Source organism: Parus major, chromosome 5, assembly GCF_001522545.3.
Source record: "Parus major isolate Abel chromosome 5, Parus_major1.1, whole genome shotgun sequence".
Classification (NCBI taxonomy): domain Eukaryota; kingdom Metazoa; phylum Chordata; class Aves; order Passeriformes; family Paridae; genus Parus; species Parus major.
The window spans coordinates 4,032,988-4,060,503 of NC_031774.1; the positions used below are offsets into that span (position 1 = coordinate 4,032,988).

Consider the following 27,516-nt stretch of genomic DNA (forward strand, 5'->3'; position numbering starts at 1 on the left):
CTGGAGGTGTCCTACAACGGCACCCGGGGCCGCGTGTGCGCCAACGGCACCGGCCCCGGCACCGCCGGCACCGTCTGCCGCCAGCTGGGCTGCGGGGACCGGGGCTGGCTGTCGGCCGTCGCCGGCCCGCAGCCGTCCCGTGCCTGGCTGGCCTGGGTGGGCTGCGAGAACGGGAGCCGCTCGCTCTGGGGGTGCCCCTCGGCAGCCTGGCACCTGCAGAGCTGCGGCGCTGGCGGGGACGCCCACGTGGCTTGCGAGGAGGACAGCGACGGCACCGCTGAGACAAACGCCACCTCAGATCCAGAGGGTGCCACCAGCGCAGGTAGCTGTGCCCGTGCCTGCATGGCCCACGGCAGGCTGGCTGGGATCCCCCTCCCCTCATGCCTGGCTGTGTAGCCACAGGTGTCCCCAGCAGAAGCACCCTGGCAGTGGCCATGGAGACTGTGCCTGTGCCAACCATCGTGTACGCGGTGCTGGGGACGCTGCTGTGCCTGACCCTGGGTGTCCTGGCCGTGCTGCTGTGCCGTGCCCGTGCCCGGCAGCGAGGTGGGTCCTGGTGGATGGGTGTGGGACAGAGCCGGTTCCAGGCCCCTGCCCTGCAGAAGAGCTGAGGAGGTGGCCAGGGGTGAGCCCGGTGCCACCCACAGTGCCCAAGGCCCCAGGTAAATGCTGTGGGTCGTTGCAGGCGCTGGCAGAGCTGCAGATGCCATCTCCAACGCTGTCTACGAGGAGCTGGATTACAGCGCCATGCCGAAGCACCTGGAGGTGCCCAGTCGCCCAGGTGGGTGCAGCCCTTGTTCCCCAGGTCTGCTCAGAGTGAAGGCTCTGCCTGACAGCCCCATGGCAGCTCCGGGCCCTGGTGGCCGGTGGTGGCTCCTTGCCATGGGCCGGGGTGGCCCCTCGGTTCCACAGCAGCCCCGCTCTGTAGTGTGAGGTTCTGTCCCCTGTGGTGCCATTTGATGCCACCCCCAAGTCCCTGCAGGTTCCCTGACGAAGGGATCGGTGCAGAAGCTGCCGTATTACACCGGGGACAGCGTGGAGGGCAGTGAGAGCGAGGCAGCCCCAGGTAGGGCCACAGGGCAGGAAGCCAGCGGGGAGAGCGGGGACAGAGGACACAGCTGGCCAGGGGAGATGAGGGGACAAGTCCTCCCCTTGTTAGTGTGTAGGGAAGCATGGCCTTTCCCTGCAGCCTCCAGCTCATGGCCAGTGGAAATGCTGGAGGGGATGGCACAGCCAGAGCCCTGCCAGGGCTGCTGGTCACTGCCATGGACCCCTGTGCCTGTCCCAGAGCCCCCTGCCTGGCCCGAGCCAGGAACCCCGGATGGCTACGACGATGCCCTGGATGTGCCAGAGGAGCCCCCAGCTCCCAGCACTAGGGACACGTCCGAGGGAGTGTCATGGCAGAGGTGGATCCGTGTCCTCCCCACAGGTAAGAGGGCTCCCAGCTGCTCTGTCCCCTCTGCAGAGCCAGTCCACAGCAGGGATTGGCTGTGGGGGCAGGCAGGGAGCCAGCAGCAGATCCGTGGGTGCTGTGGTCAGAGCCCAGGTGGGGTCTGTGATGGGGGGACATGGAGCTACCTGTCCCCTCAGGCCCCTTTCTGTGCTGTCCCAAGGTGGGATGCACTCCCCTCCAATTCCCCCAGGAGCCTCCAGGGAGCCCCCAGAAGACCCCCCGGGGCACACGGACTATGATGATGTGGGCAGCAGCGCATCGGGGACGTTGCCATGAGGATGCCCTGGCCATGCCACAGCCCTGGGGACACTGTGTGGCTTTGTGGTGGGCCCCTGTCCCCAGGGAGGGGTGTCCATGGCTACAGAGCTCTGTGTCCAGCCCTGCAGGGAAACAGTTTCTGTGGAGGGATTTTCTTTGATTTCATTGTGAATTTCCCTTTTTTCCTATTAAAACCCAGACTGGTCAGGGATTCACTCGCAAGGCTGGGACCTCACTCTGGTGCTGGCACCTCCATCAGCCATTCCTTGGGGGATGACACAGGGCAGGCACTGGAACAGTGGACAGATCCACGGGTATGCTGGGATGAGGGGAAAGAGCACAGGGGAATTCCTGGGATTATCCGCAGGGTGTTTATTTGGTAGTGGCAAATGCACCCAAGTGTTCCCAGGAAGAGCGAGGGGAACAGGAGAGGGCAGAACCCGGATCCCCCACAGATGCAGCAGGATCTGCTGTGCCCCGCAGGTGGGGCAGGCTCAGATGCACTCGCAGCACTGAGAGCTGGGCTGGGAATGGCTCTGGTTGTTGGAAGGAGTTTTCCTAAAGGAGTGGAGGTCTCCTGAAGGAGGAGAGCACCTTGCTGCGGCCCGGCAGGAGCCCGCGGTGGCAGGGCAGCCTGGCCATGGCCCCTGCCTGTGGCACGTCATGCTCCAGGAGGTTCCCGATCTTCAGGGCAGGCTGCAGTGGCCGGAGGGCGTTGAGTTCCTGCAGCAGGGCCTGGCTGAAGCCGTCTGTGCTGAGCCTGGGCATGGAGGAGGCAGGAAAAGAGGAGAAGGTGTTTGATGTGGCAGGGAGGGAGGTGCTGAAGCAGCCGGGATGCCGGCGCGGCCCCGCCTGCTCTGCACTCCAGCTCGGGGATGTCGGGCATGGAAGAGGCCGTGGCAGGGCCCTCACCCCAGGCTCCGCAGAGGGCAGGCGGGATGCCGGAGCTGCTGGCAGAGCTGCAGGACTCCGTGGGCTGCCAGCTCGTTGTCACTCAGGTCCAGGCAGGTGAGACGGGGCCCCTGCAGCAGAAGCGCAGCCAGGGCAGGGCAGCAGGCACCAGACAGCCGGCAGCTCCCCAGCCTACGGGAGTGAGGGAAACAGGGAAGGAGGGTTTTGGCCTCTGCTAGGTGAGCTGCTCCAGGTGGGAAGGAGAAGGCTCTGGATAGGAAGGAGGGAGCACTGGCCCATCCCACAGCCCCTTTACCGCAGTGTCTGTAGCGGGCAGGCACAGTGCCTGAGCCCCTCACACAGCAGCTCCACGCCAGCGTCGCGCAGCCCCTCGCTGAAGGACAAATCCAGCTCCTCCAGGGAAGTGTTGGTGCGTAGCACAGCGGCGAGGTCCTCACAGCAGGCACTGGTGATGCGGGAATACCGCAGCCTGATGGGAACGCCGGGAAAGACCCTCATTGCCATCCCACCATGGTGGCTGTCCCCACCCTGGTGCCAGAACCTTGGATCTCCTTGCCCTGGAAGAGTGGGACAGAGACACGATGCCACCCCATGGGGACCCTTGGGGTTGCCACCCCAGCTCTCAGGTCTGAGATGCCCGATGGATGCTGGGGGTGCTCACCGCAGGACGCGCAGGCGGCAGCCTGGAGTCTGCAGCCCCTCACAGAGGAGGCGCACGCCGCTGTCACCCAGTGAGCTGTCACCCAGCTCCAGACAGGCCAGGCCAGGATGCTCTGCCAGCAGCGCTGCCAGCTCTGCGCAGCAGCTCTCAGACAGCCGGCACCACTGCAGCCTGTGGGAGAGCATGGAGAACAGCAGCTCAGCACACCTCACCTGTCCTGGCTGCTCACCTGCCCACCGAACCTGAGGGACAACACCCACCCTCAGGTAAACAGGGCCTGGCCTCCCCCTGGCAGTGTGGCAGTGTCCCTGCTGCAGGGGCAGCACCAACCCACTCACCCACTGCACTGTGCTTCAGGTGCCCCCACCCACACCCCAATCCCAGCCCTGGTTTGTGCTCCACATGTGTCTCTCACCGGAGCACCTGCAGGGCGCTGTCCCGGTGCCGCAGAGCCTGGCAGAGCAGGTGGATGGGGCAGGGCAGCTCCTCCCGCCGCCGCAGGATGAGGGCACTGGGATGTCCTCCGGCTCCCGAGACTCCAGAGCTGCAGGGGAACAGAGCCACGGGGCACATGCAGCCCTCAGCGGTGCTGGGAGCTCCCAGCTCCAACACTGTCACCAGCACACAACCCCCCTGCCCCAGTCAGAACCTCCAGTGCATAGGAGGGCTCCTCCAGAGGGACCTTTGTGGTTTTGGAGGTGTGAAGGACCTGGAGCATTGCTGCTGGAGCCACCTAGGGAGATGTGAGTCACAGGGTGCGCTTAATATTCCAGTACCAGGGATCTCCCTTTGCAAGGGAGAAGGGGGACAGGGAACCAGAGTGACAGCTGAGTACAGGTGGACCTGGCCAGGTCGAGCCAAGAAGCTCCATCACCCCAGGGAAAGGCCAATATGGTGTTTGGAAGGGAGGAACTGAGTCGTGTTTTGGGCCAGAGAAATCCTTTTGGGTCATTAAAGCAAGGAGGAGCAGGACTTACCAAGGCACTGACGCATCCAGCTTTGCCTCAGGATCCTGCCAGTGGAAGGAGCATCCCTGGAGGCTGACACAGCCCAGCCCAGCCCAGTGCTGGATGCAGAAGGAAAGAGCCATCTGGTCATACAGGGTCAGCTTGGTGTCCTTCAAGTCCAGGTCAGTGAAATGACCCAGTGTACTTTGTGTGAAGCTCTTCTCATTCATCTCGAACAAGAAGTGGAAAGTGTCCATCTCTGAAACCTTCAGTGCTTGGCCAGGCTGGGAGAGGCCTCTGTGCCTCTCCTGAAGCCACTCCAGCAGCTCTTCCCTGGCTCGTGGTGAAATTCTGCACCCAATGGCTTTGTCCATGTACTCTATGGATTTCTGGCTGACCAGACCAAAGAGGAATTGCACTGTTACATTCAAATCCTTTCTGGACTTGCTGTAGCTTTCTAATAATTTATTTACATCTTTCTCAAGCTTCCCCAAGCTGCTGACCATTTCCCCATCATCTTCCAGAACGTAAAACATTGCTGCAAAAAACTCCTGGAGGTGCAGGTGGGTGAAGGCATAGACATTCCCGTGGTCTTCTCCTTTCCTTGGGATCCTTTCATTGAGGAAGAAGGGGAGAAGACCTGACTGGTCCAAGCCATAGTCCTTGATTTCCTTCTCCTCAAAGAGGACCTTGTGCTTCCAGATACCCTCGGCAGCCAAAGAGCAAAGCTGGAGTAGGAACTGCTGGAGGACCTGTGGATTGTCCCTGTCCCTGTGCCTCAGTAATTGGGAGAGGTAAAACATCATCATCTCTGTGGTGGCTTTGGAGCACTCAAGGAGGTTTTTCTTCCCACAAAGCTCTTGTTCAAGGGCAGTGCAGATGGTCCAGCTCATGACAGGGATGACACACAAGCTATAGAGGATCTCGTTGCCTCTGGCAAACCTGAAGGCCATGTCTGCTTTGCTGGGGTTCTCAAAATACCTGTGGAAATACTCCTCCCTCCTGGCTGCCGAAAATCCCAGTATCTCCACGTAATGCTCACCCTTCAGGCATTGCCTCAGGCTTCCAAGAGCTGTTGGCCTCATGGTGATGAGCAAAGAGGCTTCGGGGAGCACAGTCTTCTTCAACAAACTCATCAGGGTGAGCTCCAGCGGCTTCACCTCCCTGGGGTCAGAGCTCAGCTCAGCTTCGGGCTGAACCAAGGAAAGCCCCAGGGCCTCAAAGCCATCAAAAATTAACAGGATCTTCTTCTGGTCATCCAGGATCTTCCCAGCTGGCACTGTCAGGCCAGGACAGCACTGTGAAACCAGGTCTGCCACACTGGCTTCCATGGGAAGGACGATGGCTTTGCAGTCAATGCAGAAGACAAAGTCAAACTGTGCATGGAGCGTCCCTTCTCTCCACTCCACCATCACCTTCCTGACCATTGTTGTCTTCCCCATCCCTGGGGCGCCCACCAGCACCACGACCTGCGGGGTTTTCCCGTCTCCACTGGGTTCAAACAGCGTGGTGGTGGCGGTGGCTGCTCCGCTGCCGGCGCTGGCACATCCCTGGCTGGTTCCATCCGTGGCTCCGTGCTTGCTCTGAGGCTCCCTGGCGATGGTCAGGGTGGTGAAGCGTCTGTGGAAGGATGGGCTCTCCCTGGGACAGGTGCCCAGCTCCCTGTCCTGCCAGGACTCCTGGACCATGTGCTCTCTGCTGTCCTGCCTGTGCTCTGTGCCAAGGAGGAGCAGGGTCAGACAACAGCTCAGACAAATTCCCCACCACACCATCAGCCAGCAGCCACTTATTTCAATGCTCAGTGCTTCCTAAGTCTGGCTGGGGCACTAAGGACACAGTTTGTGAGGATTTGGGGACCCTGGTCGGTTGAGCATTCTTCTGGGTCCTGATCCTGATCTATCAACTCTTGTTTTATCATCCTCACCCCCCTGGGAGCAAATGCAACTGCCTGGGGCTGCCTGCAGCCTCTGACTGATGCTCCAGGAGACAAAGGCACTGCCCCTGGGCTCCAGAGCACAGATCTCAGCAGAGATACCCTTAATCCCCATCTCAGGAGGAAAGAATCTGCCCAGCTGGCTGCCAGAAAGTGCTGAGAACTTTAAGGTCACTTCCAACCCAAACCATTCTGTGATTTTAAACAATGCATTTATTGAGGAATTGCAAGCCCATGTAAATCCCCTGCAGGGATGAGTTGCCTGGACACAGCTGGTGACCCTGTCCCTAGCACAGCTCCAACTAGGAGTGCCCAGGACTGAACTCAGAAGCCAGGCCCACACCAGCCAGTGGGGAGGCTTGAATTTTCACTGCAAGGACTTCCTGCTGCCAGGCAAACCCACCTTGGCTGCTGCAGCAATTCATTCCACTGTGAGAAACATCCTTCATCCTGCTTTCCTGGGAGTTTAAGGACAAATGGTGCTGCCCAAATGGCCACAAGGTTTTTTTCTGCTGTGTGGCCTTTTCCCCCTCTCCAGCTGTGGGAGGGTTGTAACTGGGGCTCTAGGAAAGGAGAGAGGCTCCTTTAGGATCTTTGAATGCTCAGGGATGAAAGGGGTGTGAGCCTGTGCTGTGACCTGCTCTCCTGCTTTGCCTGCTCCAGTTTTTGAACAGGGCACCTGTGTCTGGATTAGGAGGGGGTAACCCTCTTGATTATTTTATTTTCTGTGATGATTTTCTTTCCATGATGGAAAAAAAAAAAGCTCCAGGATGATGTGTTGAGCAAAGCTGCCTGTGAGGAATACTGGGAAAGGGGGAAAGGATGTTTTAAGGCACATTGGGAGTTTAAGGACTCCTTATGGACTCCTTATTTCGCTGCTCAGAACCAGACATCACACTGTCCCTCCTGCTTTCAGGATGTCAAATAATTCTGGGGATAACTGTTTCTCTCTAAAGGACATGGTCTTGAGTCGTGCCAGTGAAGATTTAGACTGGATACTGGGGAAAATTCCTTCACAGAAAGGGTTTTCCAGTCCTGGCACAGCTGCTCAGGGCAGTGGTGGAGTCTCCATCCCTGGAGGGATTTAAAAGCCGTGTGGATGTGGCACCTGGGGACGTGGGACAGTGATCGCCTTGGGCAGTGCTGGGGAACGTTTGGTCTTGATAATCTCAGGGGGCTTTCCCAATGTGAACAATTCCATCATTCTATGCTCCTTCCCAGGGATGCTGCTGCCACCAACATTCCCCTGTGGGTTTTGCAGGGGAGAGCTCCCTAGGAGCCAGGGCTGTCCTTATCCCTGCCAACTCCTCCTGGGAGGTGCTGTGAGCTGAGAGGGAGGGGGCAAATCCAGCAGCACCGTTTCTAAAGGTTTCCCACTCCTTCTGACCTTGAAAAAGCCATTTTCACCTTGCTGTGTCTCAGCCAGGGCTGCTGCTCACTGTACCTGCGCTGCATTAGGGGAGATGTGATTCTGCCATGGGGAGATGGGGGAAGCTTATTGTTCTTACAGCTTTTCCTTTGCTTCCCTTTTTCCAACCTCAGTTTAAAAAAAAAAACAAAAAAAAAACAACAGGTTACATTCAGAATTTAAATATAATGTGAATTCTGGTCTGAGGCGTGTGAGAGCATCACGTGGGGCTGTTTTATCTCCTAAGGCAGAGGCAGTATGTGAACATAAGGAAAACACTGCCAGAACCCCTGGCCTCAGCTCGTCCAGGCTCTGGGGACAAGACCCAGCGATTCCCACTTGCAGGAGGCTCCCTCCCTCCTCCTGCCACCTTGAGGATATTCCTGCCTGATACAGAAGTAGCAAAGAGATTTTGCTAGGGAAACGACGGTTTGGGAGTGTCACCTGCATTAAACTGTGGATTTCGACCAGCTTTGCAGGTGTTCAGCCCCTCTGCTGCTGTCAGTAGATCAGCAGATTTGGGAGGTGTTGGGAAGGGAAAGCAGCTGTTTGGAGCCATGGAAAGGTCCTGGCTGTGCCTGGCACAAGTCTCTGAAAGAGCAGGGAGTGCTGGCACTGCTTGGTGCAGGACCAGACAGGGAACAGAGCCATCAGCATCAGCCACAGCTAATCCTGTCCGTGCCAGCCTGTCTGAGCCGAGTCCTGGCGCCAAGGGCTACAGAAGGAATAACCTTGCTCATCCCTGCCCTGACAGGGTGTGGGTAGCTGCATCCCAAAGCAGCCCCTGGAAGCGCAGCCTGTTCTGGGAGATTTGGGTTCTTACATCCAGCCCCTCATTCTGCAGCTCTCTTCAAACATAGGCAGGATTTTTCTCAGCAGTGGGATTTAAGCAACCTGAGTGTTTTTTAGACGTGACACGTATTTCACAGCAAATCAGGCTGTGTGCTACTTGCCCATCTGCACTGGTGGGTCCCAAATAACTGATGGAAGCAGATGGGCAAGTAGCACACAGCCTGATTTGCTGTGAAATAAGGGCTAAAAGAGCTCCAGACAATCCCAGAACTGCTGAGGTTTGGGATACAAGCAGGAAGTGACACAAATATTGGAATCTGAGCCCTGCACCTGGTTGCATGGGTGAGGCTGTAACAGAGAGGACTCATTGCTTTTAGCTGGTGAGGATGAGGAGGAGGAAGAGGATGAGATGGCTGTGTGCCTGGCTGGCTGACAGCACTCTGCAGTGGGACTGGGCTGTGTGCCCAGCTCTAGACTGGGAAGGGGTTAGGGTTCCCCAGCCTGCTGGGACAAGGAGCAGTCTGGGGAGAAGGGAAGCAGAGCTGGCACAAGAATTACCCCAAAGTGCAGCTTTTCAGTGTCCTCCCTGCACTGTGCAGAGCTTCTCCTTGGCAAGGGAGTTTGACATTCCTTAACTCACTGCCTCAGTTCAAAATCCCTTATCCTGGTGGGGTGAGGCTCATGCTCCTTTTACACAGAGGCATCCCAATCTATCAGGCTGGCCTGCTCCCCAGGTGTTTTTCCCAGTGTGTCTCCCCCACTTTGCTGCTGTGTTTAATGTAATTGCTGCAAATCCAGGCAGGATTTGGAGGAGAAACAAATGGAGCAGCAGAGGGGTCAGTGCCGCAGGGACAGCCCAGAACTGCTGAGCCAGCTCAGCCCCAAATGACAGAGGACGTGGAGATGCAGCTGGGCTGCCTTTACCTCCCTGCAGCCCTCACCTTGGCATCCCGCCCCTCCAGATCCCAGCCCTTCCCTCTGGATTGGAGCGCCCTCTCCCCCCCTCCCCGCTCTCCATCTTCATGCAGTCTGCAGAGGTGCATTGTGGGAAACTCCCGAGTTCCCCCCCCATCCCATCCCACCCCCCTCCCTCCCTCCCTCCCTCCTCTCTGCGCAAGAGCCAGCTCCCAAGGTGTGACTCGGCCGGCCGGAGGACAGAGGTAAGGGATGCCGCCGGCACGGGGGGCGCGGGGTGCAAGGGCCGGGGCTCCCGGCTCGGGGACGTGCGGATGTCCTGCGCAGGGTGCCCGAGCCAAATGGAGACGCGGAGCTGCCTGCTCAAGGTGAGTGTCCATCTCCTCGCAGCCGCCTGCGATGGAGGCCGGGGGCTGCCACGCCACCTGCCTCTGCCCACAGCTTTCCCCGTAAGAGGCAAAAAGTGCTTTTCTGCCCCCAGACAAGGAGGATGGCCAGCCCCGAGGGGTTCCCTTCCCGCCCCGGCTCGCACGTTTCGTTCCCTGAAGGTCAGGCAGTCACAGAAGGTGCTTCTGCAAAAGCACGGGTGCCTCCTGCCTGCTGCTTCCCGCTGCCCCCACCTACCTGCAGCCTCCTCCGCCGGCTCTGCGGGCTGTGCAAAGGCGCCCGAGCGAGCCCTTCCGTCCGATCCGAGCCGGGCCGGGGGAAGGAGAGGCCCTGGGCGCCGCAGCAGCGCTCCGGAGGCTGGAGGGAGCCGGGCACGGGGAAGCGGAGCCGGCCATGTGCCGGAAACAGGGCTGCTGGGAGGGAGGAGGGGAGGCAGCATCCCGAGCTAAGCCCCTCCAGCCTTGGCAGGAGAGCTGCTGCACCTCCCCAAGAGGTTTTGAGCAGTTTTCCGGCTGCTTTTCCGCTCCCGTCTGCATGGAGAGTGGGACTTGCTTGCCTTTTGCTCTCCCTGGGTGGATTTAATGGCTCTCTTTAGTTCTGTCAGTCCTGAGGCAGGAGGGAAGCGGGAACAGCCGGCAGCTTGGTTCAGGCTTCACCTTTTCCGAGGAAAGGGGTTTGTTTTGTTGGGCAGGGAGAATTTGATATCAATTAGGGGGTGCATCCTTTGATTTGACCCTGGGCTTGTGCTGGAGAGGGGCTCACAAAGGGAAATCTGCCCCCAAAAAAACAAACAAAAGGGAGAAAAATGTCAAGAGGCAGTAGTGCCTGTTTTAAGGGAGAATATTGCACCGAAGGAGCAGGAGAGGGGTGGATACCAGACCGTGTCTCCTGAGTCACGGTGGGTGCTTCCAGGGAGAGAATGCTTTGGGAATGTCTCAGGCTCTTCAGTCAGATGTCCCTGCTCTCTGCGCATCCATGTGCATCCCTGTGATGTGTGCTTGCAGGAACCTGTTGATTTGCTCCTGTTTACTTCTCTGTCCCGCTGGTGGCTTCTGGGGAGATGCAACGGGGGAAGGAAGAGGATTTTAAAAATTGAATCGGGGTCAGGCTGGCAGAACTTGGGCATTGGGACAAGAGGAGGAAACCCCCCCTGCCGCAGCCCTGCTTTCCTGGGTGGGGCTTGGGCAGGATGCAGTCAGGAGAGGGAGGATGGACTACACCGGATTAAGCTCCGTGCTCCATCTCAGGACTGACCTCCAAAAGTCTGACCTTCACAGGTTTGACCTTCAGTGGAATGGAAATCTGTCCTTTCTCAGCCACGGTGCCCAATACCATCTAACCCTGTGATACTGTGGTAGGATGGGGGAAAAAAACCCCAATTCTTCCCTAAAAGTGCATTTTCATCTCGCTGCATCCGTCCCCTCCCCTGGCAGGAGAACAACCTGGCACATTGTTCCCATCCTGGATCAGGTGTTGGGGCTGTCAGACGGGGTGGAGGGATGGATGGAGCTCCCTGAGCAGGGATTTCCATGCAGGAGGAGCTTTGGCCATCCTTCCCCAGATGCTTTCCAGCTTTCTGCCGGGAAGGAAAGTGCCCTGGTGTTGCTGCACAAGGTAAGGGATGGATTTTACCCTAGAGTGTGTGGGGAGCCTCCCTGGAAGGTCACTGCCTCATGTGGAATTGGCCTCTCATCTGCCTGCGGTGGCTTCTTAGATTTCAGCTGCAGAGCAACAGTTTTCAGGCTGATGCAGATCCAGGGGCTGCCAGATTCCAGACCCAGCTCTGCCTGTAAGGAATTGCTTCCAGAATCTTTCTGCTGGCCCCAGCTCAGCCACAAAGGGGGTGATGCTGCATTAGGCAGAAGGGATGGATTTAGGATGCCCATAAGCTGGGGAGGGATGTTGAATTTGCTGCTGCTTCCTGCAGCATCAATGCCTGACCCCAACCTGCAGTGGTTGGGGCTGTTTCACTGTGTCACATATATCCCTCATCCTTTTTTGCTTATGGATTTTGGGATACAGGATTGTGAGGAAGATGCCTTAAAAGCAAGATCTGTCAGAAAGGGAATCGGCCTCCTGAAGCTGGGGACTGGCTTGGGGAGCAGCACCCCAATTTGGAATCATCTGCTGCCTTCCCAAGGGCTTTTCCCAAGTGCTGGCAGGCCCTGGGTAAGGAGCAGGGCTTTGTGGTGGGAAGGAATGGCTGTTCACCATTCTCCAAGAGGCAGGGAATGTTTGCTGACCCTGTCATGCTATCCCTGAGCTGGCACCACAGACCCAGAGCTGAGCAGAGAACCCAGACAAGACCCATGGCCCCAGGCAGGGTGATGCTGGAATTGAATTTTTGGCTCTGGGAGGGCCGGAAAAATATTATAAAGAAAGGAACTGAATGTGTTTGCAAAAGTCAAAACATGAGGGTAGGGTTCAGGATGTACCCAGATCCCTGTGAGGTGTCGCAATTCATGGGTTAAGGCTTCAGGATTCCTGTTGCTGTGGCATCTCCCACAGTGTTCCCCATTATTGCTCCAGTGCTTTGATCCAGTGTCCTGACAAATAGCTGCCATGGGAAGAAAAAAAAGTCATCCTGGCTGAGAAGCCTTTCCTTTGTGCCCTGAGTTTCTGTCTTGGGGTGAGGGATGCTCAGGCCTGCCACGGAGAGGCTCAAGATATAACTCCTCTTGACTTTTGAAGGATAAAAGCTACATTTTTGCTCTGCTACAAAAAAATGGAACTAGGCAGGGGAAAAGAGGATTTGATTTTCTGTCTGAGGGAGGTCCAAACCCAAGATTAAAGTGGGGTTAGCACAGCCAATTGAGGTTCTCTGAACTCTGTTTTGGGGGCCTGGGGACTGTGTTGGGACCCTGAGGAGCCAGGCTTTGCAGCAGGGTATTTCCAACCCAGTCTCAGCAAAAGTATTTCCAGATTCTGTCAAATTCTAGAAATTATTTTGCTATAAGATGTGTCTGAGAGTGCAGCTGCATGGGGGAGGCGTGTGGCACTTGAGGGGCAGTGCCAGGTGTGACTGCTCCTGCTGACAGCAGGCCAGGGCTGTGCCAGGTGTGACTCAGTGCCCACCCCTGGGGAGTCAGCCGGAGCACGTGGCTGGAGACAAAATCTTCTCTCTCCCACAGCTGCTCGGCAGTGCCTGGCTTTTGCTGCACATGTGGCTGTGTACAGACAGGGGGGAAGGGTGGAGCTGTGTTTGGGGTTAAACCCCCTGAAAAGAACACAGGTTGAGCCCCTGGCAGGAGCGTGGTGTGTCTGCAATGCTGCCTCCATCTCTCAGAGAATAAAATGTCTGCCACATCCGTCCCAGGAGCTCTTTGGGGACAAGATGTGTGTGGCTTGCAGAGGTGATGCTCAGCTCAGAGCTTGTCATCTGCAGAGGTTGTGGTGCAGACAAAGACCACAGAGCTGTTCCTGGGCTCTTGCTGGTGGGGAGACTGAAGTGCTGTGTCACCTGTGTGGGCAGCATGGCTGGGCAGCCTCTGGAGAGGATGCTGACAATGGTGTCACACCTTTGTGCAGCTGGTGGCCCAGGGTCTGCATCCCAGAGCCCTTCTCTTTGCTAATGGAGTGTAAAGCCACCTTTGCTGGGCTACAGGAACCCTTCCTGTTCCTACACCTCACCTTGGTGCCAGGTACAACCTGACCTCTGTGTGGATGCATTGCCCAGCCTGGAGAGAGGGGATGTGGCTCACTGGGAATGAGAAGGGGGGTCCTGGCCACGCTGTGGGGGTGGTGGGTGCAGATTTTTGGTCACTGCTAGCACCAGCTGGAGCAGTGAGGAGCATGTTGGAGCTCAGAGCAGCTGCAGGAATTGCCGCAGCCATGGAGCAGAGGCTTGGCTGGCAGACCTCCCCCAGTGGCAGTGATTTGAGGCTGCTGCCCCTGCTAAAACACTTCCAGCATCTGACACTCCACAAAAAGATTCAAAGGGCTTTTTGAGAGGGAAATGTTTAATCCAGGGATGGGGGGAGGGATGTGGGGAGTAACAAACAACAGACTTGGAGAAAGATTCATAAATATCTCATCAGAGTGAAGTGGGTCACCAGTGTTTGCTGCGACTTGGTGCTGCTGTCTCTGAGGGTTGGATTTGGGAGGGTTGGGATGCACAGCAGGCTCCTGTACAGTCTGTGCCTGGCTGTGCAGCACTGAGGCCGTTTAGAGGCATCTGACAAGTGACTCTGCTGGCGTGGGGCTTGCGTTGTGTTGTGTCACGTTTGCCGGGCGTTGCGTCAGGAGCTGGGGGCTGAAATAGCCTGGAAGGGAGCTCAAGTCCTCCTTGGGGAGCTGCTCACGGCAGCTGAGAGAACACAAGCTCCTTATGTAAAGCTGCTTTAATATTTATGGTAATATCAGAGGCGGTGCATTACCTCATCCATCTTCACTGCACTTCTTGGGCATGGGGAAAGGCTTAGTCACTACTCTGCCGTCCTTCTCCTGGGTGCTTGCTTGGCATCTCCCCACCTTTAACACATTTGTTCCCCCAGCAGCTCAGAAAAAAAGGAGAAATGCTGGTTATCCCCATTGGAAATGGCGAGTTGGAGCACTGGGAATGTTGCTCAGTTGCAGAAGGGGACTGGACACAAATCTTTCCAGCCCTAACAGATCACTCCACATGTGGCAGAGGGGACAGGCACAGACCCCTGAGGACACTTCCCAAAGGACAGGGTGGTCCAAGCTGCATTCCTGAGGGGTTAGATGAGAAGGTGGAGGAGACTGGGATGGTGAGAGTGCTGGGAAAGGAGCTCCCACCGCTGTGACAGAGTCACCTTTGGTGCCAGCTGCTGTTTCCTTAGGGACAGCAAGGGTCTGTCTGTCCTGTGCACAAGGGGATCAGTGCCTTTCTTCCAGACAGGTAGGAGTGACAAAGAAGGGAAGAGGAGATGAAGTGATAAGGGGGAATATTTGAAGATGAGGAGTTTCCTGCCATCTCTGGCTCTTTCTGCACAGCATTGCTCCAGATCAGATGTGGTCAGTAGCTATTTGCAAGATGGATGAGCTTCCCACTGCACCCCACACCTACACCCTGGAGCAGCTCCTCGGTCTTGCAAAGTGACTGACTTTTCCTTCCAAATGGAAGCAGGAGGGGAGGATGAGAGGATTTGGAGATGGGCTGCTCCCTGCAGAGGGAAGGGGCCATCCGGATGGAGCTGTGCTGTGGCACAGCTTAGCAGTGACTCATCCGCTGCCTTCGGTGCAGGATTGATGCAGCTTTCATCTGTGCACGCAGGAGACAGATGAATAGATGTGTTTGGTGATTTGCTGGGATTTGAGGCAGGAAAGGTGCCCTTCAGGGAGCCAAGGGAAGCTGTTCCTCCGCTGGCCTGTTGCTCTGGCAGAGGGCAGCTTGTTGCGCTGGGTGAGTCCGACTGCACTGACCTTGAGAGCATCCCAGGGGAGCTGTGGCGTTTGCGTGCCAATCTTTGCAGCAGCATCAATTTGGAAGGCTTTCCTTTTCCTTTTTCTCCTTTATCATCCCTGGTTTTATTACTCCAGCTCCGTCTTCCCAGCCTGAGAAAGAGCTGTTTAGCTGCTGGCAATGAGAACCTTCCTGAAAGGGCACTGATTGTTAAACAGAAATAGCATGGAGCAGGGAAAAGGGAGGCAGGGAATGAAGCCTGTCTTCCACAAAATCTTATTCCAAAGTGCTGCTGTCTGTGTAGGAGGCAGAGAGCAAGCTGGAAGGGGGAGGAATGGGTAGACAGGCAGAGACAGCAGCTGACAGGAGAGAAGAGAGGAATTAAAAGATGTGAGGAGCTATAAAGAAGAAAGCAAAGGTAGGAAAATGTGTCATTAGAGAAAAACTTGGTGTGATGGAATGAGGGAAGAGGAGGATACAAAGGAATGGGGGAACCCTCATGTGCAGGCTTAGTTTTTGGATATGAGGAAAGCACCTCTTTCTTCAGTCTGGGGGAGACAGAGGTGCTTAAAGATGAGCCCATGGTCATGCCCTTGGAAGTACAGGATGGAGAGGAGAGATGATTGCCAAGGTAGGGAGCTAAGAGCACACAGAATATTAAGTACTGGGATGGAAGAGGATGTGCTTCTAAGGGTATCCAGGAGCCAGAGGAGGAGGTGGAGCCAGGCCAGAAGGTCTAAAGAGGTGCTGGGTGATCCTGTGGCTACTTGCAGTGATGGAAAACCACAGACAAAAGCCCTTTTATGTGGGCACTTAAAAACTGCCAATATTGATTTTTGGCTCAGTTTGGTTTCTACAGCTTTTAAAACCTTTTCTAAGCTGCATGATGGGTTTGTGTTGCTTTTAGTGGAAATTCACTTAGAATCAGGAAATTCTGTTTGTGGCAGTGCAGGGCAGGTGTGATAGATCGGCATGGCAGCAGGACAAAGCTCCATGGCCCTGCATGGGATCCAAGCAAAACCAGCTTTCCTGCCCCCAGGAATCTGGATCAGTGAGGGGTGTGGATAAATCTTGAGGTGCCAGGGCTGTACAGGGTCCCTATTTCTCAGCAAAAAGGTGAGTTTTCCCTCTCTGATTTGTCTCACGATCTCCACAGGCTGCACATGATTTTCCTAGGGAAAGAGCAGAAGTTTAATGCTTGGTCCATGTGCTGTAACCACATGAATATCTGAGTGTGTGAGTGGCCCAGTTAACTGATATCAAAGCAACAAAGAAGGTAAATTAATATTTATGCTATGATTAATCTGATTCTTCCTGCTTTAAGCTCTGACCCCACTTCAGCTGTGGACTCCACTTGCTATTTCTTTGTGTCTCACGGTACCAGATTGAAAAAAAAAAAAAAAATAAATTGGTCCCAAACCAGAGGAGCTGGGAGTGACTGCACAGCCTCAGCCCTGGATTTATGTAGGACTTGTGCTGACAGAGCAGTATGGATGCTCTCTGGAAGCATCCAGAAAAACAGGAAAAGGTGAGGCAGGTGATATCTACAGAAATATTACAGAATGAGCATTGAGAGGAAAATATTTCTTGTACTTGGCCAGGCCCTTGTTTCCTTCCCAAGCCCCAGCGAGGTCTGAAGCTGGGTGGTGTTTGTGTGGTACAGGATGCCCAAGTGTCTGATACACACTCAGCAAACTGTGAGAGAGAAAGAGTCTGGGCTTTCCAAAAGGGTTTAGTATCCCAAACTAGGGAATGCAAGCACTGTCCAGCTGCAGTCAATGAGAAGTATCGGGTTTGATGGTCACCAAGCCTAGTGCAGTGTGAGGAGCTGGACTGGAAGATGCTTGTGTGTTCTTTCCAATTTAGGATATTCTGTGAGAGCTATGGAATTCCATGATTTTGGTGCTGCAGTTCCCTTAGTCAGCTCCAGCTGACTGGCACTGGAGCAGGTGGTGGCCACCAAGCAATGGCTGGCAAGGAAGAGCAGGAGAGGGAGGTGTTTCCATCTTAGGACCGTAAGATGTTGCTCAGCTTTGCTCTAGTTCCAAACCTGTCATTTCTGTGAGATTTCCTCCATTCCTGCCTAAATGGAGATGAAAGCCCCACCTTTGTCTGCCTCTTTTCCAGAAGAGTCAGCAGCACAGATCATTGCTGCAGTCTTGGGACTTTGTTCCTGTCATTAGAGGAGTGATCTGCCCTCTGAGCTGCTGAGGTTTTTGAGGAGCCTCTTCAGCTCTCGATCCAGACAATGAGCTCTGATTTCACTTAGCAGGCAGAAAGCTCCCTGCAGGCTCCTGGCAGCCCTGAAGGTCAGCAGGGAGCCGGCAAAGCCGGCAGCTCGGATCCGATGCTGCCTCCCGGTTAATCTTTATTCCTCTAGCTCGGAGCTGATGTGGTGCTGAACTGCCAGGGCTGCTGGCAAAATGCCCAGTGTATTGTCCTCTCCTCCCTTCACATGGAAGTGCAGCCACAGGAGCTCCATCCTCAGCTCACCCTGCCCTGCCACGTTTGTGGGGTGAGGTTGTTGTGGTAGTTTTACATCCCCTCAAAGCCCACTCTGTCCCTCTGCTGAATTCCCAAAGCTGTTCACTGCTTCCACCAGTTCCCTGGGGAAGACAGCCCCAGCTGATCACCAGCATCCTGTTTGGCTCCATGGGCAAGTCCAGCAAACCCTGAAAGGAGATGGCAGGAGTGAGATGTCTCTGACACCAAAAGATCCAGCTCTACAGTAAATCCATGCAGTCAATTCTCTGTTTTGCGCCAGCTGAGGATCTGGCGCTTTGTTTTGCTGTTGCTCCACCAAAATGCTGGCAGGAATAATCCTTTTATCCCTGATACCTGTGAGAACTGAGGAACTAATCCTGGTTTTCCTGCAGTACCCATCTGAAGGGAGAGTATCACACAAGATCACATATTAACCACTCCCTAAATGGACCTTGGGATAGTGCTGTGAATGGAAGGGTGGAAGGTGAGACAGGCAGGCAGGATCTATCCATCTGCTTCCCCATGGAACAAAATGTTTTCTCCTTACCTAGAAGGAATTGAAAGGGTGAGCAAAGGCAAAGAAAGGTTTGTTTAGTTGGATGGTTGGATGTGAGTTTGTCATCGCTGACAAATGGCCTCACACACAGAGCCAGGATGGACTGTGGATGCCCAGATGTGGCAGCCATAGATGACAGTCAGTCCAATTTGTTTGATGTTCCTGTTTAATATTAAGAAAAAATCCTTTCCTGTGAGGGTGCTGAGGCCCTGGCAAACACTGACCAGAGAAGCTGTGGCTGCCCCATCTCTGGAAGCGTCTAAGGCCAGGCTGGACAGGGCTTGGACCTCTCTGATCCAGCGGAAGGTGTCCCAGCCTCCCAGTCCAGCATGACCCAGGTGAGCTTTAAGGTCCATTCCAAACCAGGCCATTCTCTGGTTCTGTTATTGTTACAGGCATAGAGCGTGTAGAAAATGCTTTGAATGGAATTCACAGTTCTGAAAGAAAGAGCCAACAGTTTTCAAGTCTTCCTTTCTGTCCTCCTCCATCACCTCCAGGCAGAGCAACACTGTCACTCACCTCTCCTTGCTGTGCTTCCCCCTCCAGGTGCTGTACCATGTCCAGGTAGGACACCGCCACCGGAAAAAGCATCCCAAAAAAAACACTCCCAGGCCTTGAGCTCGGGTGGCTTCTCTGCTTCCTGGAGAAACCGGGCAAGGGAGAAGAGCCGGGATAGCCGCCCGTATCTAGCCACTGCCTCCAGCACCCCTAGGATGGATTCCAAAGGCAACGTCCGAAGCGGAAACAAACCCGACGCCAAGGCCGCCAGCTCCGGGAAGCCGGAAAAACCCAACCCTGGGCCTGCCACCAATGCAGACAAGAAGGAAGCCCCCAAAGAGCAGCCAGCTCCTGCCACGGCCACCAAGAAGGCAGGCGGTGACGCCGCCATCGCCAACAACCACAGCAACCTGAAACCCAGCCCCGCCGCCACGGAGACGCAGGAGGCCAGCGGCCAGTCCCCTGACTCTGACCACAAGGGAAACAGCTCCGAGGAGTCATCGGGCAGCTTCTTCGACAACATGAAGCCCTTGATCATCGTCGGAGGAGTGGCGGTGGCTGCGCTGGCTGTGGTTCTGGGAGCGGCACTCCTAGCCCGGAAAAAATGAAGACGGAGACGGGGTGGGGATAAGAAACCCAGCCCAGCTGTACAGCTCCTTTTGAGACAAATGCATGCAGAGAAATTCTATACATAGCTATATATATAGAGAGCGAGCTAGATAGGTCAACAAGAAACACCAACTGCAACTCCAGGGTCTTGTTCAAGACAACTGTGCCATTCTGACCCGCTGTGGGTAACTCCATGCACTCAGTGTGTTCTTTCATGTAATATATCTTGGCTTATACTGCTGTGTATAGATTACAGCTTCTCCTGATCGGTGTAAATGACGGTGTCCCCTCCCCTCCCCTGCTGTCCTCCCTGGGAGACACCCCCCCTGCTCTTGCAGTCCCGTTTTCAAGTCCAAAGTGTTCTACGTCCCATTCGGAGTCCCAATTTGTGTTTTTGGTTTCTGTTTGGTTCTGTTTTAACTTGGGCTGTGGTAAAGAAGATGGAAGGGGAGTGCTAAGGGCCGGCTCGCCTGTTGCACTGGGGCTGGGAGTGTTTTTCCAGCCTCCCCCCGGGAAAAGGGAAGCACAGGGGCAGTGGCAGGGAAGAGGCAGCTCCCTGACCCGACAGCCACGGGCTATCCCTAATCAGTGTCTGTGTATCCACCACGCATCATCCCACCTTGGAACACCCACCTGGGAAGTGCTCCGGAGGAACCAGGGTGGCTGCAGGTGGAGACTGCATCATGGCAGAGCCGAGTGTGAGCCTGGCATGTCACATCAGGTCACTCTTCTGGCTGAGCTGCCTGCGGGACAGTGACCAGAGGGGCTGTGCTGTGGCCCGGAGAAGTCCCATTGCAGCCTTCAGGAACCCAGGGCTCGCCAGGGTCACGTGGGCAGTGTTTGGGATAGAGAGACTTTGTTTTGGATCTAGTATTTCCTAAAGTTATGCTGGGCTTGGCAGGGTGCTGTGGCCTCAGTCCAAGCTCCCTTGAGGTTGGCTGGACTATTTGTGTTCATTTTTTTGGGCTTTGGATAAGGCCTTTCACTGGATTTTTGCCCCCACTGAAGGCTGTGGTTTCTCAGCACATGGGAAGACAGGAAAAGGGGGAGATATGAGCTGGTGTTAGGGGCAGAGAGGACCTGGGACCCCACGAAAGTGACACTGACCTACCTGCTTAATACCAGGGAAACCCCTTTCAAGAGCACTGGAGTCTGTCCTGGGTGGATTTCTTAACCTCCCTCTTGTGACAGTAGTAGCAGGGATTTGTAACTTGTCCACACTTTGGAAATGGAAACAAATTCCCAGCCCTCAGGAGCAGCCTGATTTCATGGGTGAGTACACTGGCTCTAAAGCCAGACTTTTTGAGGGGAGGAGAGAGGGTGTTTAGTGCTTTGGCTGATGCTCAGCACTAAACAGCAGGAGGTGAGGAGATCTACCTCTGAAAGCTTCCATTAGGCTTCTCTTGGCTGCTGCAAAACAGGGTGTTATAAAAACCTCTCACATTTTGGGTGTCAGTTGGATCAGAGATTAAATGAGGTCCAGTGGGAACTTGGCAGTGGCCACAGTCCATGGGCAGGGGCAGGAGTGATGGTTAGAAAGAGGCTGTGACACAGTGGGGTGAGTTGTGTTACAGAGCCTGTCGTGCACCTTTAACTGGGATGGATGGATGGATGGATGGATGGATGGATGGATGGATGGATGGATGGATGGATGGATGAATTCAGGGGCTGCAGGGGTAGAGGGAGGTGTGGATTCCTCAGGTGCTGCCTATGCAGTGTCTGCCTCTGGCACAGTCCCTACAGTTCTTCTCTTGGCTGATGTCCGGCTTATTTACCTCCAAACCTGACCTGCTGAATGCACATCGTCTTGGAATGCATGGCTACTCCTATGGTGAGCTCAGAAGATGTTCCCAAAGGTGCATGGCCTCTGGGAATATCAGACACCGTGTCCTGGTGTGGCTGGAGGTTGATGCCTCCACCTTTGCCAGCACAGAGACAGGAGTGGGCGTGTTGGGCTCACAGGAGTTTTGGGAAGCAGGGCTACAGCTCCAGGTGAGATCCTGGTAGCCTAAAGCACTTTTGGGATGAGCTGTGGATGTGTCTCCCAGCAGCAGTGTGTCACAGCCTGGGGAAGGGTTAGAAGCAGAAGGGTTCTCCTCTCCCCTCAGATTTCTGCAGCACAAATTTGCAGGGCAATTTTCACAGGGAGTTTTGCTTATGTTGCTCAGAAGGAAGGGAAATCACTCCCTCCTGCTCTGGTTCATGTGTTGCCAAGTAGGGTAGTGATTTTCATACAGTGACTTCTGTTTTCAAGAGATATTTCTACCTTTCCTGTCCCCTCCCTCCCTGTCAGCTCTGGCCTAGGATTGTTTTTAGCAGTGTGTGACATTAGGCACAGCATCTATCTATTCTGCCAGCATAGATAGATTGGGGGAGGAAGGTGAAGCGCCTGCTTCACTTCAGTCTCCAGTTTTATTTTCTAAAATGTTTTTATTTCCTTGTCTTCACCTTTGGCAACAGAAGAGGGGAAAAACAGTTCTCAGCCAATGGCCTTAACCTTTTTTCCATCTCCCAACCCTGCCTGCCCTTAGAGCACTCAGATTCAAGGCCACCAATTTCATCCAGAAACACCACAGAGGTGGTGATGGGGCTGCAGCTCCTCATCGGGGCACATCACTCATTCGAGCCCTCCCTGCACAGCAAACCTGGTATGTCCTGTTCGTAAGGGATTTCTGAACGTGGTCTGTCCTGTTCCCAAGGGATTTTCCACTTCCTGTGATCACTTAACATTCTGCTGTCCAGGTTCTGCACCTGGAACCCACCTCTTTGGCAGTTTGGTTTGAAAACATCTGTCTGTGCCTGTGTGTGTGTGCTTTGAAGCACACCCTGCATGTACAAACCTTTGTGTTGTATTGCTGCAGTCTGGGGGAGGGAGAGAATCCAAGCTGGAGATGCCCCTTCCTTCGTTCCCTGCATTCACTCCAAGTGTCTGTGATGTCTTTTCTGTGCCGTTCCCACCACGCCATGCAGCTCCTGAAGTCCTTTCCAGTCCTGGTTTCTCCTCAGCGCAAGGAATGTCTGGCTGGTGAAGCGCTGAGTGTGTGGTGTGCTCGGAGCCCCAAGCCCCTGCTCCCTGCCTGGGTAGTCGTGTGGGCTCTTCACTTTAAAATGAGGCACTTTTAGACTATCCTGGGCTGTGCTGTAGAGCTTTTCCAAGCGTGGGTCTAGTGCTGAGCCGGGCAGATCCAGCCTAGATGGCACAGCACGCTGCAGCCCTGACTTGCAAATGCCTCCTGTCCTGCCTTACTGTGCCAGGCTGTGCAGTGCTTTCGTTCTGAGCCAAAAATGTCCAGCGAGCACTGGGCCGAGGGAGCAAATCCCTCTCTCTCAGCCCCAAATCTGTCGAAGCAGAAGGCTTAAATGACTGACCTCGCTGTGCTAAATAAATAGTTGTCTTTTCTCGTACTGAGCACACGCCGTTTTTTGCTTGATGTCCTTCTTTGTGTGGTTTTTGTGGTATGAAGTCCTTCCAGTGACATCTCCGTGGGGAGAGTGAATTAACACTTAAAACTAATCAGAGTCTGTGCTTGGGGTTTGAAGAGATCTAGATTGCTAGTTTACTCTTTTGATCAAGTCGATAAATTAAATATTGGCAAAACTGGTTTCAGACCTTTCAGCTTATCACCAAAACTCTCGATTGAATCACTGCACCCGATCTCAATCTCTCTTTAGGGAATCATAAATTTTAGTTGAATATAAAGATGTCATTTTCCTGTCTTGGACAAGTCAGTAGAAGGTTTTTGCTGCTTCTATTTTAAGAGAGATGAAATGGATTATGCTTCTGCTTCCTCTTCCTACTGATTTAATACCCTGTAGATAAGTCCTGTTATTCCTAACAGTGCTGCAGCAGGATGAAAACAAATCTGGCAGCCAGGGGATAATGCAGCAGCATTTTTGGGAGGGAAAGAACGAATTCCTGCAAGTGCTGTTTGCCTGAGGCTCACTTAAAGCCTTGAAGCATTTCTTAGTTCCCTCGGGCTGGGTGATAAATTAAACATCCATTTGTCTCTGATGGACTAAAGTTTGAAGGTTGATCCATAGAATACTGAAAACAAGGGGGATTTTCCCATTGGCTTCACCATGCTCTGGCCTTTGAGGTCTTGTTGGCACCAGGGATATGATCACAGGTCATCATAAAATCATCTCAATTACACATTTATTTTTAAATTGACACATTTCTTAGGCTGAGCGTAAGGGAAGTGTCTTTTCTTAGGCAGCCCTGGTTATTCTGGCATCAGGATTTGTGTATGAACAACAGCAGTGCAACCAAAAACTTATTGGTGAGTGCAACCAAAAACCTGGAGCTGGTGAGAGATGATTTATGCCTTAAAATATTCCCTACTTTTCCTGGAAATGCTACTGGGGTTTAGAATTCAGCAGCCTTCTAACTATTCTTAGAATTTCTTGAAAATAACAGTGCTGAAGATTGGAGAGGACAATGATTCTTCGAGAGATAAACTAAAAAAGGAAGGCAATGGAAAAATACATTTGAAAGGTGAAATTCTTGGAATTTCAATCAGCTCCATGGAAAGCTTCAAGTCAGTGAAGATTCTGAGAGGGTGCAAAGAACAGAACAGAGAAATGGGGAGAAAAAGCACTATTTAATTATCTTAATAGCTTTGGTAAGGACATGCTAACTTTTATATCCTCTTCCCCCCCCTTTTTTTTCCTCAGAAAAAGGCAAAAATTACGAGCTCCGGTGTCATGCAAATTAACCTCTGCTAATTGCCTTTTCCAGAAGAATTCCTGCTGGCTCTGTGCAAGGTTAAAAGGTTAGAAAAATACCTGAAGTTTCCTACAACCAACTTTGCATTATTAAGGGGAATTTTCAGGACATTAGGAAGGGCTGTGTTCTCTTTTCACTTGCTTTGCTATGCCAAGGACTGCAAATGCAGCCTGCTCAGACTTCCATTCTCCTGGTCCATCCTTTATGCTGGAGCAGGAATGCTGATTCCCTTCCCAGGCCTTGCTGTGGTGTCATTCCCTTCACCACAAAGCTAGGAGAGGTCTGTAGGGGCAAGAAGCAGCATCACATCATATTCATGAGCTGGCTGCAGTTCTGCTGCACAGGTTGGGCACTTCCAGCCACAAAGAGGAATTAGCTTTGATCCAGAGCATAACTCTTCTGTATTCCAGTAAATTCTCACTCTGGCACATTGGAATTGGGAATATTTTTTGCTGTTTACACTGGAGGTGTTTGGTTCTTTACTCTTTTGGGGAGAAATCTGTTGATGCTGAGGATCTGTTGGCACATTTTGGATCTTAGGAGTGACACACGACTGACAGCCTCAAAAAGCCTTGGAGCCTGTGCCCCCATCCAGCAACGCCTGGAGGGTTTAATCCTCTGAACAAAGTGGGCTTATGATGACTTTTTCCTCTTCTTTCTGAGACCATCAGTCCAGCCCTGTAACCTGCTTTCCTTTTAAATTCCCTGATTCCTGGAATGTCTGCTCACACCAGATCTTCAGCTGCTACAAACTACAGGGTTCCTTTGGTTTCTGATCTGATTCATTACTTGTTCTTGCCTCCTTCTTCGGCCACTGCTCTGTATTCTTCCCTTTCCTTTCCCTACTTTATTCCCAGGCAGCTCTGCAGATGTGGCCTCTCCAAAGCCCAAGGCTGAGAAAGATTTTGGGTTGGCTAAGGCAGGTTTTGAGTGGTCCCCCAAAAATACAGGCAGTGGTGGGGCCTCAGACTGTGCATCACAGCAGAGAATGTATGAAGCTTTGGTCTGCCCTCACCTTTGAGGATCTAAGTCTGTCAGAGGCTGAGTGCTCGTCTGCCACAGGATTTGTAGTGGATGACAAATCTCCAGGAAGGTCCTGTTCTTGTCCTTCCCTGTCAGTCAGGTGTGAGGTGTTCTGGCTGCCTGAGAGGGGCTGACATGGTGTGAGCACACACACCGTGCTTGACTTCAGCCAGAGCTCCCTCAGCCCTCTGGAGCACCAAAAACAGAGGGAAAAGAGAAGTTTTGAAGTTGAGGATATGTGCTTCTGCTGGCCTGGAAGGTTCAGCTATTGTGCCAGGGATGAGGGTGCAGGAAGTGCAGTCTCATCTGAATGAGCTAATCAGGTGTCACTGGGTGACAGAGAACTGTAGGACTTCTAGGCCTCTAAAATTCACTTTTCATTCAATTTGCTATAGTAGGCCTCAAAATCCTGTGAGAGATTAGAGCCTTTGGCTTCCCAAATTCATGAGTCTGGATCTACCTTGTGCTGTAGTTCTGCTCCCTCCTCTGGACAGTGTGTGCTCGGATATGCAGTACTCTGGGACTCATGTCCTCTGCTCTTTGATGCTCTTCAAATTAAATAGACTTTTTCTGCTGAAAAGCATAACTTGGGTTAAATAGGCTTTGGACTGGCTGTTCCTGTTTCTCTGCTGTTTGTCCTCAAACAGTTCCATGAATTTTCCATTTCTCAGCCCCAGTGCAGCCTCCCAAGCATGGAAGTACAGGTTCTTTCTGTCTGTGTGATGATGCTGCAGCACCAAAGCTCCCACCAGGACAAGAGGAATCTTTAATCACCTTTCCAACAGTCAAGTCCTGCACCGTATCCCTGGTTTTGCCACAGCCACTTCAAGCAGCCAAGCTTCTGGGGCAAGCTGATGAGAACAAGGGTGCCACACAATTTTGTTTGGTTTAAAACCAACCAACCAGGGAATAATTTGGCTTTACTGAGTTTTGAGCAGCCCTTCATAACCCTGGTGCCTTTTCCCAGGACTATTTCAACTGAAGCCTTTAAAAGTTGCACTTCCACCTCCCCTGGAAAGCAACTCTTTTCCAGTGGTAGGTGCTATAAGGTTGTGGAGGAACTAAAATTACAGGAAGGGAACTCGAAGGTCATATTACAGGGAATTTTTATTTTGTTTTTGGTTTGTTTGGATTCTGTTACTTCTCCAGGGACTAATCCAAAGCCCTTGGAAGTTAGACTGAAATGCCTGCTGTTCCTTTGGAAGCCTCAGGCACCTTTCCAATGATGTCGGTGGGTTTTGAGTCAGCTCCTGAGTGTGTTTTCCAAACAATAGGAATTTTCCAAGTGACACCTTGATTTCTTCCCTGTACAACCAGACCTGCTTGTCACTTACACATCTTTACCTGTGTTCAACATACAGGTTTGGGGTTTTTTCTTTTGCTCTCAGAAACTATATGCTGCTAGACACATTTCCTGGAGGGAAATGGACACCTACCTACACACAAAGCTATCCAGCTAATTTATACCTTGTTGAATTTATAATCTTGTCTATGCTTCTATGGACACTTTGTATGGGCTGCAGCTCAAATCCTAAAATAGTCAAGAATTTTTTCCTTTCCCATATAGTATTCTATTTACTTTGACTTTGAAAACAAAAAAAGCGTATAAATGCAATAATGCAGGTAGACTAGAAATACTAGATTGAAAATTTAAAGTAGTTTAGCTTGTCCCATTGTGACTGACAGTGTTGTATGACACCCAACGCTGTACCCTGACATTTTCCAGGCTTTCTCCGTAGCTGAATCTAGTATTAGCTTTGGAAACCCATTGTGTGAGTGGTGGGTGGATGGGTCGGAATCGTGTGCTCTCTACACACTGTATGTTACTCACATCACAAGCTGTATGGCCACTCCATATGCTGTGAAACTGTAAATGATTCCCAAATACACCTGTAACTCTTACCAGGATTGTGAGAAATAAACTATATATAGAGATATATACACACACATAGAGAGATTGTATAATTCCTCCCGTGAGCCTCTTCGTCTACTTGGGGGTGTGAGTGGAACCTGCTGTGCTCCCTCTGGAGTTTGTCCAGAAAAAGCTGTGCCTGCCCCATTCCTGACCATGTCCATGGCCAAGATGGATGGGGCTTGGAGCAAGCTGGGATAGTGGAAGGTGTCCCTGCCCATGGCAGGGGGTGGAAAGAGGTGAGCTTTAAGCCCCCTTCCAACCCAAACCATTCTATGATTCCTGGATTCTATGTTTGTTTCCTGAAGACTCTGTGTTTTCTGTGATTAGTGATCCCACTGAGAACTGTGAGAAAACGCAGTTCCTGCCCCAAATAAACTCCTAGGGAAAGCAGGCAGAAGATGATTATTGTTATTCCCAGATAGGCAGTAAATCTAATCATCGATTTACCCAGAGACGCCGGGGAATCATTTCCAATCCAAAAGATTCCCTATCCTGCCGGCCGATCTCCAGCCTTCACCCCCAGTTCTTTGCTGTGACTTTTCCCCTGCCAAATTTCTCCTGCTGATTTTCTGGTTTTGTTTCTAAGATGGCCTGAGAACACATCCCAAACAAACCATCCTCTGAGCACTGGGTAAGGTCTGTGGGGTCCCTGTGCACGGATTCCCTCCAGGCTC

At 53.2% G+C, this 27,516-nt stretch overlaps 2 protein-coding genes across 4 annotated transcripts in view; one reads left to right on the forward strand and one right to left on the reverse strand.

Annotated features, from left to right (window-relative positions):
* Window positions 1–26,874, forward strand: part of LOC107205331 (scavenger receptor cysteine-rich type 1 protein M130-like) — a 31,050-nt gene extending 4,176 nt beyond the window's left edge. Inside the window, exons 6-9 of the mRNA XM_015630129.3 lie at window positions 7–322; window positions 397–546; window positions 686–781; window positions 18,618–26,874. Coding sequence (XP_015485615.2) covers window positions 7–322; window positions 397–546; window positions 686–781; window positions 18,618–19,177 — 1,122 coding nt within the window. The 3' untranslated portion in view covers window positions 19,178–26,874. The remainder of the gene's footprint in view (window positions 1–6; window positions 323–396; window positions 547–685; window positions 782–18,617) is intronic.
* LOC107205574 (NACHT, LRR and PYD domains-containing protein 12-like) lies at window positions 2,069–10,392 on the reverse strand. Of its 3 annotated transcripts, XM_015630114.3 has the most exons (7): window positions 9,904–10,391; window positions 4,262–5,945; window positions 3,700–3,828; window positions 3,285–3,455; window positions 2,919–3,092; window positions 2,624–2,794; window positions 2,069–2,471 (listed from the first exon to the last, which is right to left on the reverse strand). In XM_015630114.3, the coding sequence occupies exons 1-7, from the start codon at window positions 10,103–10,105 to the stop codon at window positions 2,270–2,272; spliced, it is 2,733 nt and encodes a 910-aa protein (XP_015485600.1). In that variant the 5' UTR covers window positions 10,106–10,391; the 3' UTR covers window positions 2,069–2,269. The 3 variants fall into 3 exon arrangements, with proteins under 3 accessions (XP_015485600.1, XP_015485602.1, XP_015485603.1); XM_015630116.3 differs by lacking the exon at window positions 3,285–3,455; XM_015630117.3 differs by lacking the exons at window positions 2,069–2,471; window positions 2,624–2,794 and having other exon boundaries at window positions 2,970–3,180; window positions 9,904–10,392.
* Window positions 26,875–27,516: the final 642 nt, after the last annotated feature.

Excerpts from the sequence above, each read along its gene's own strand:
- LOC107205574 (XM_015630114.3), bottom strand. The coding sequence starts at position 10,105 with ATGCTGCCTCCCCTCCTCCCTCCCAGCAGCCCTGTTTCCGGCACATGG. Across the intron at positions 5,946-9,903 it reads GCCGGCGGAGGAGGCTGCAG|AGCACAGGCAGGACAGCAGA; the intron begins GTAGGTGGGGGC and ends TCCTTGGCACAG. Across the intron at positions 3,829-4,261 it reads CTGGATGCGTCAGTGCCTTG|CTCTGGAGTCTCGGGAGCCG; the intron begins GTAAGTCCTGCT and ends GTTCCCCTGCAG.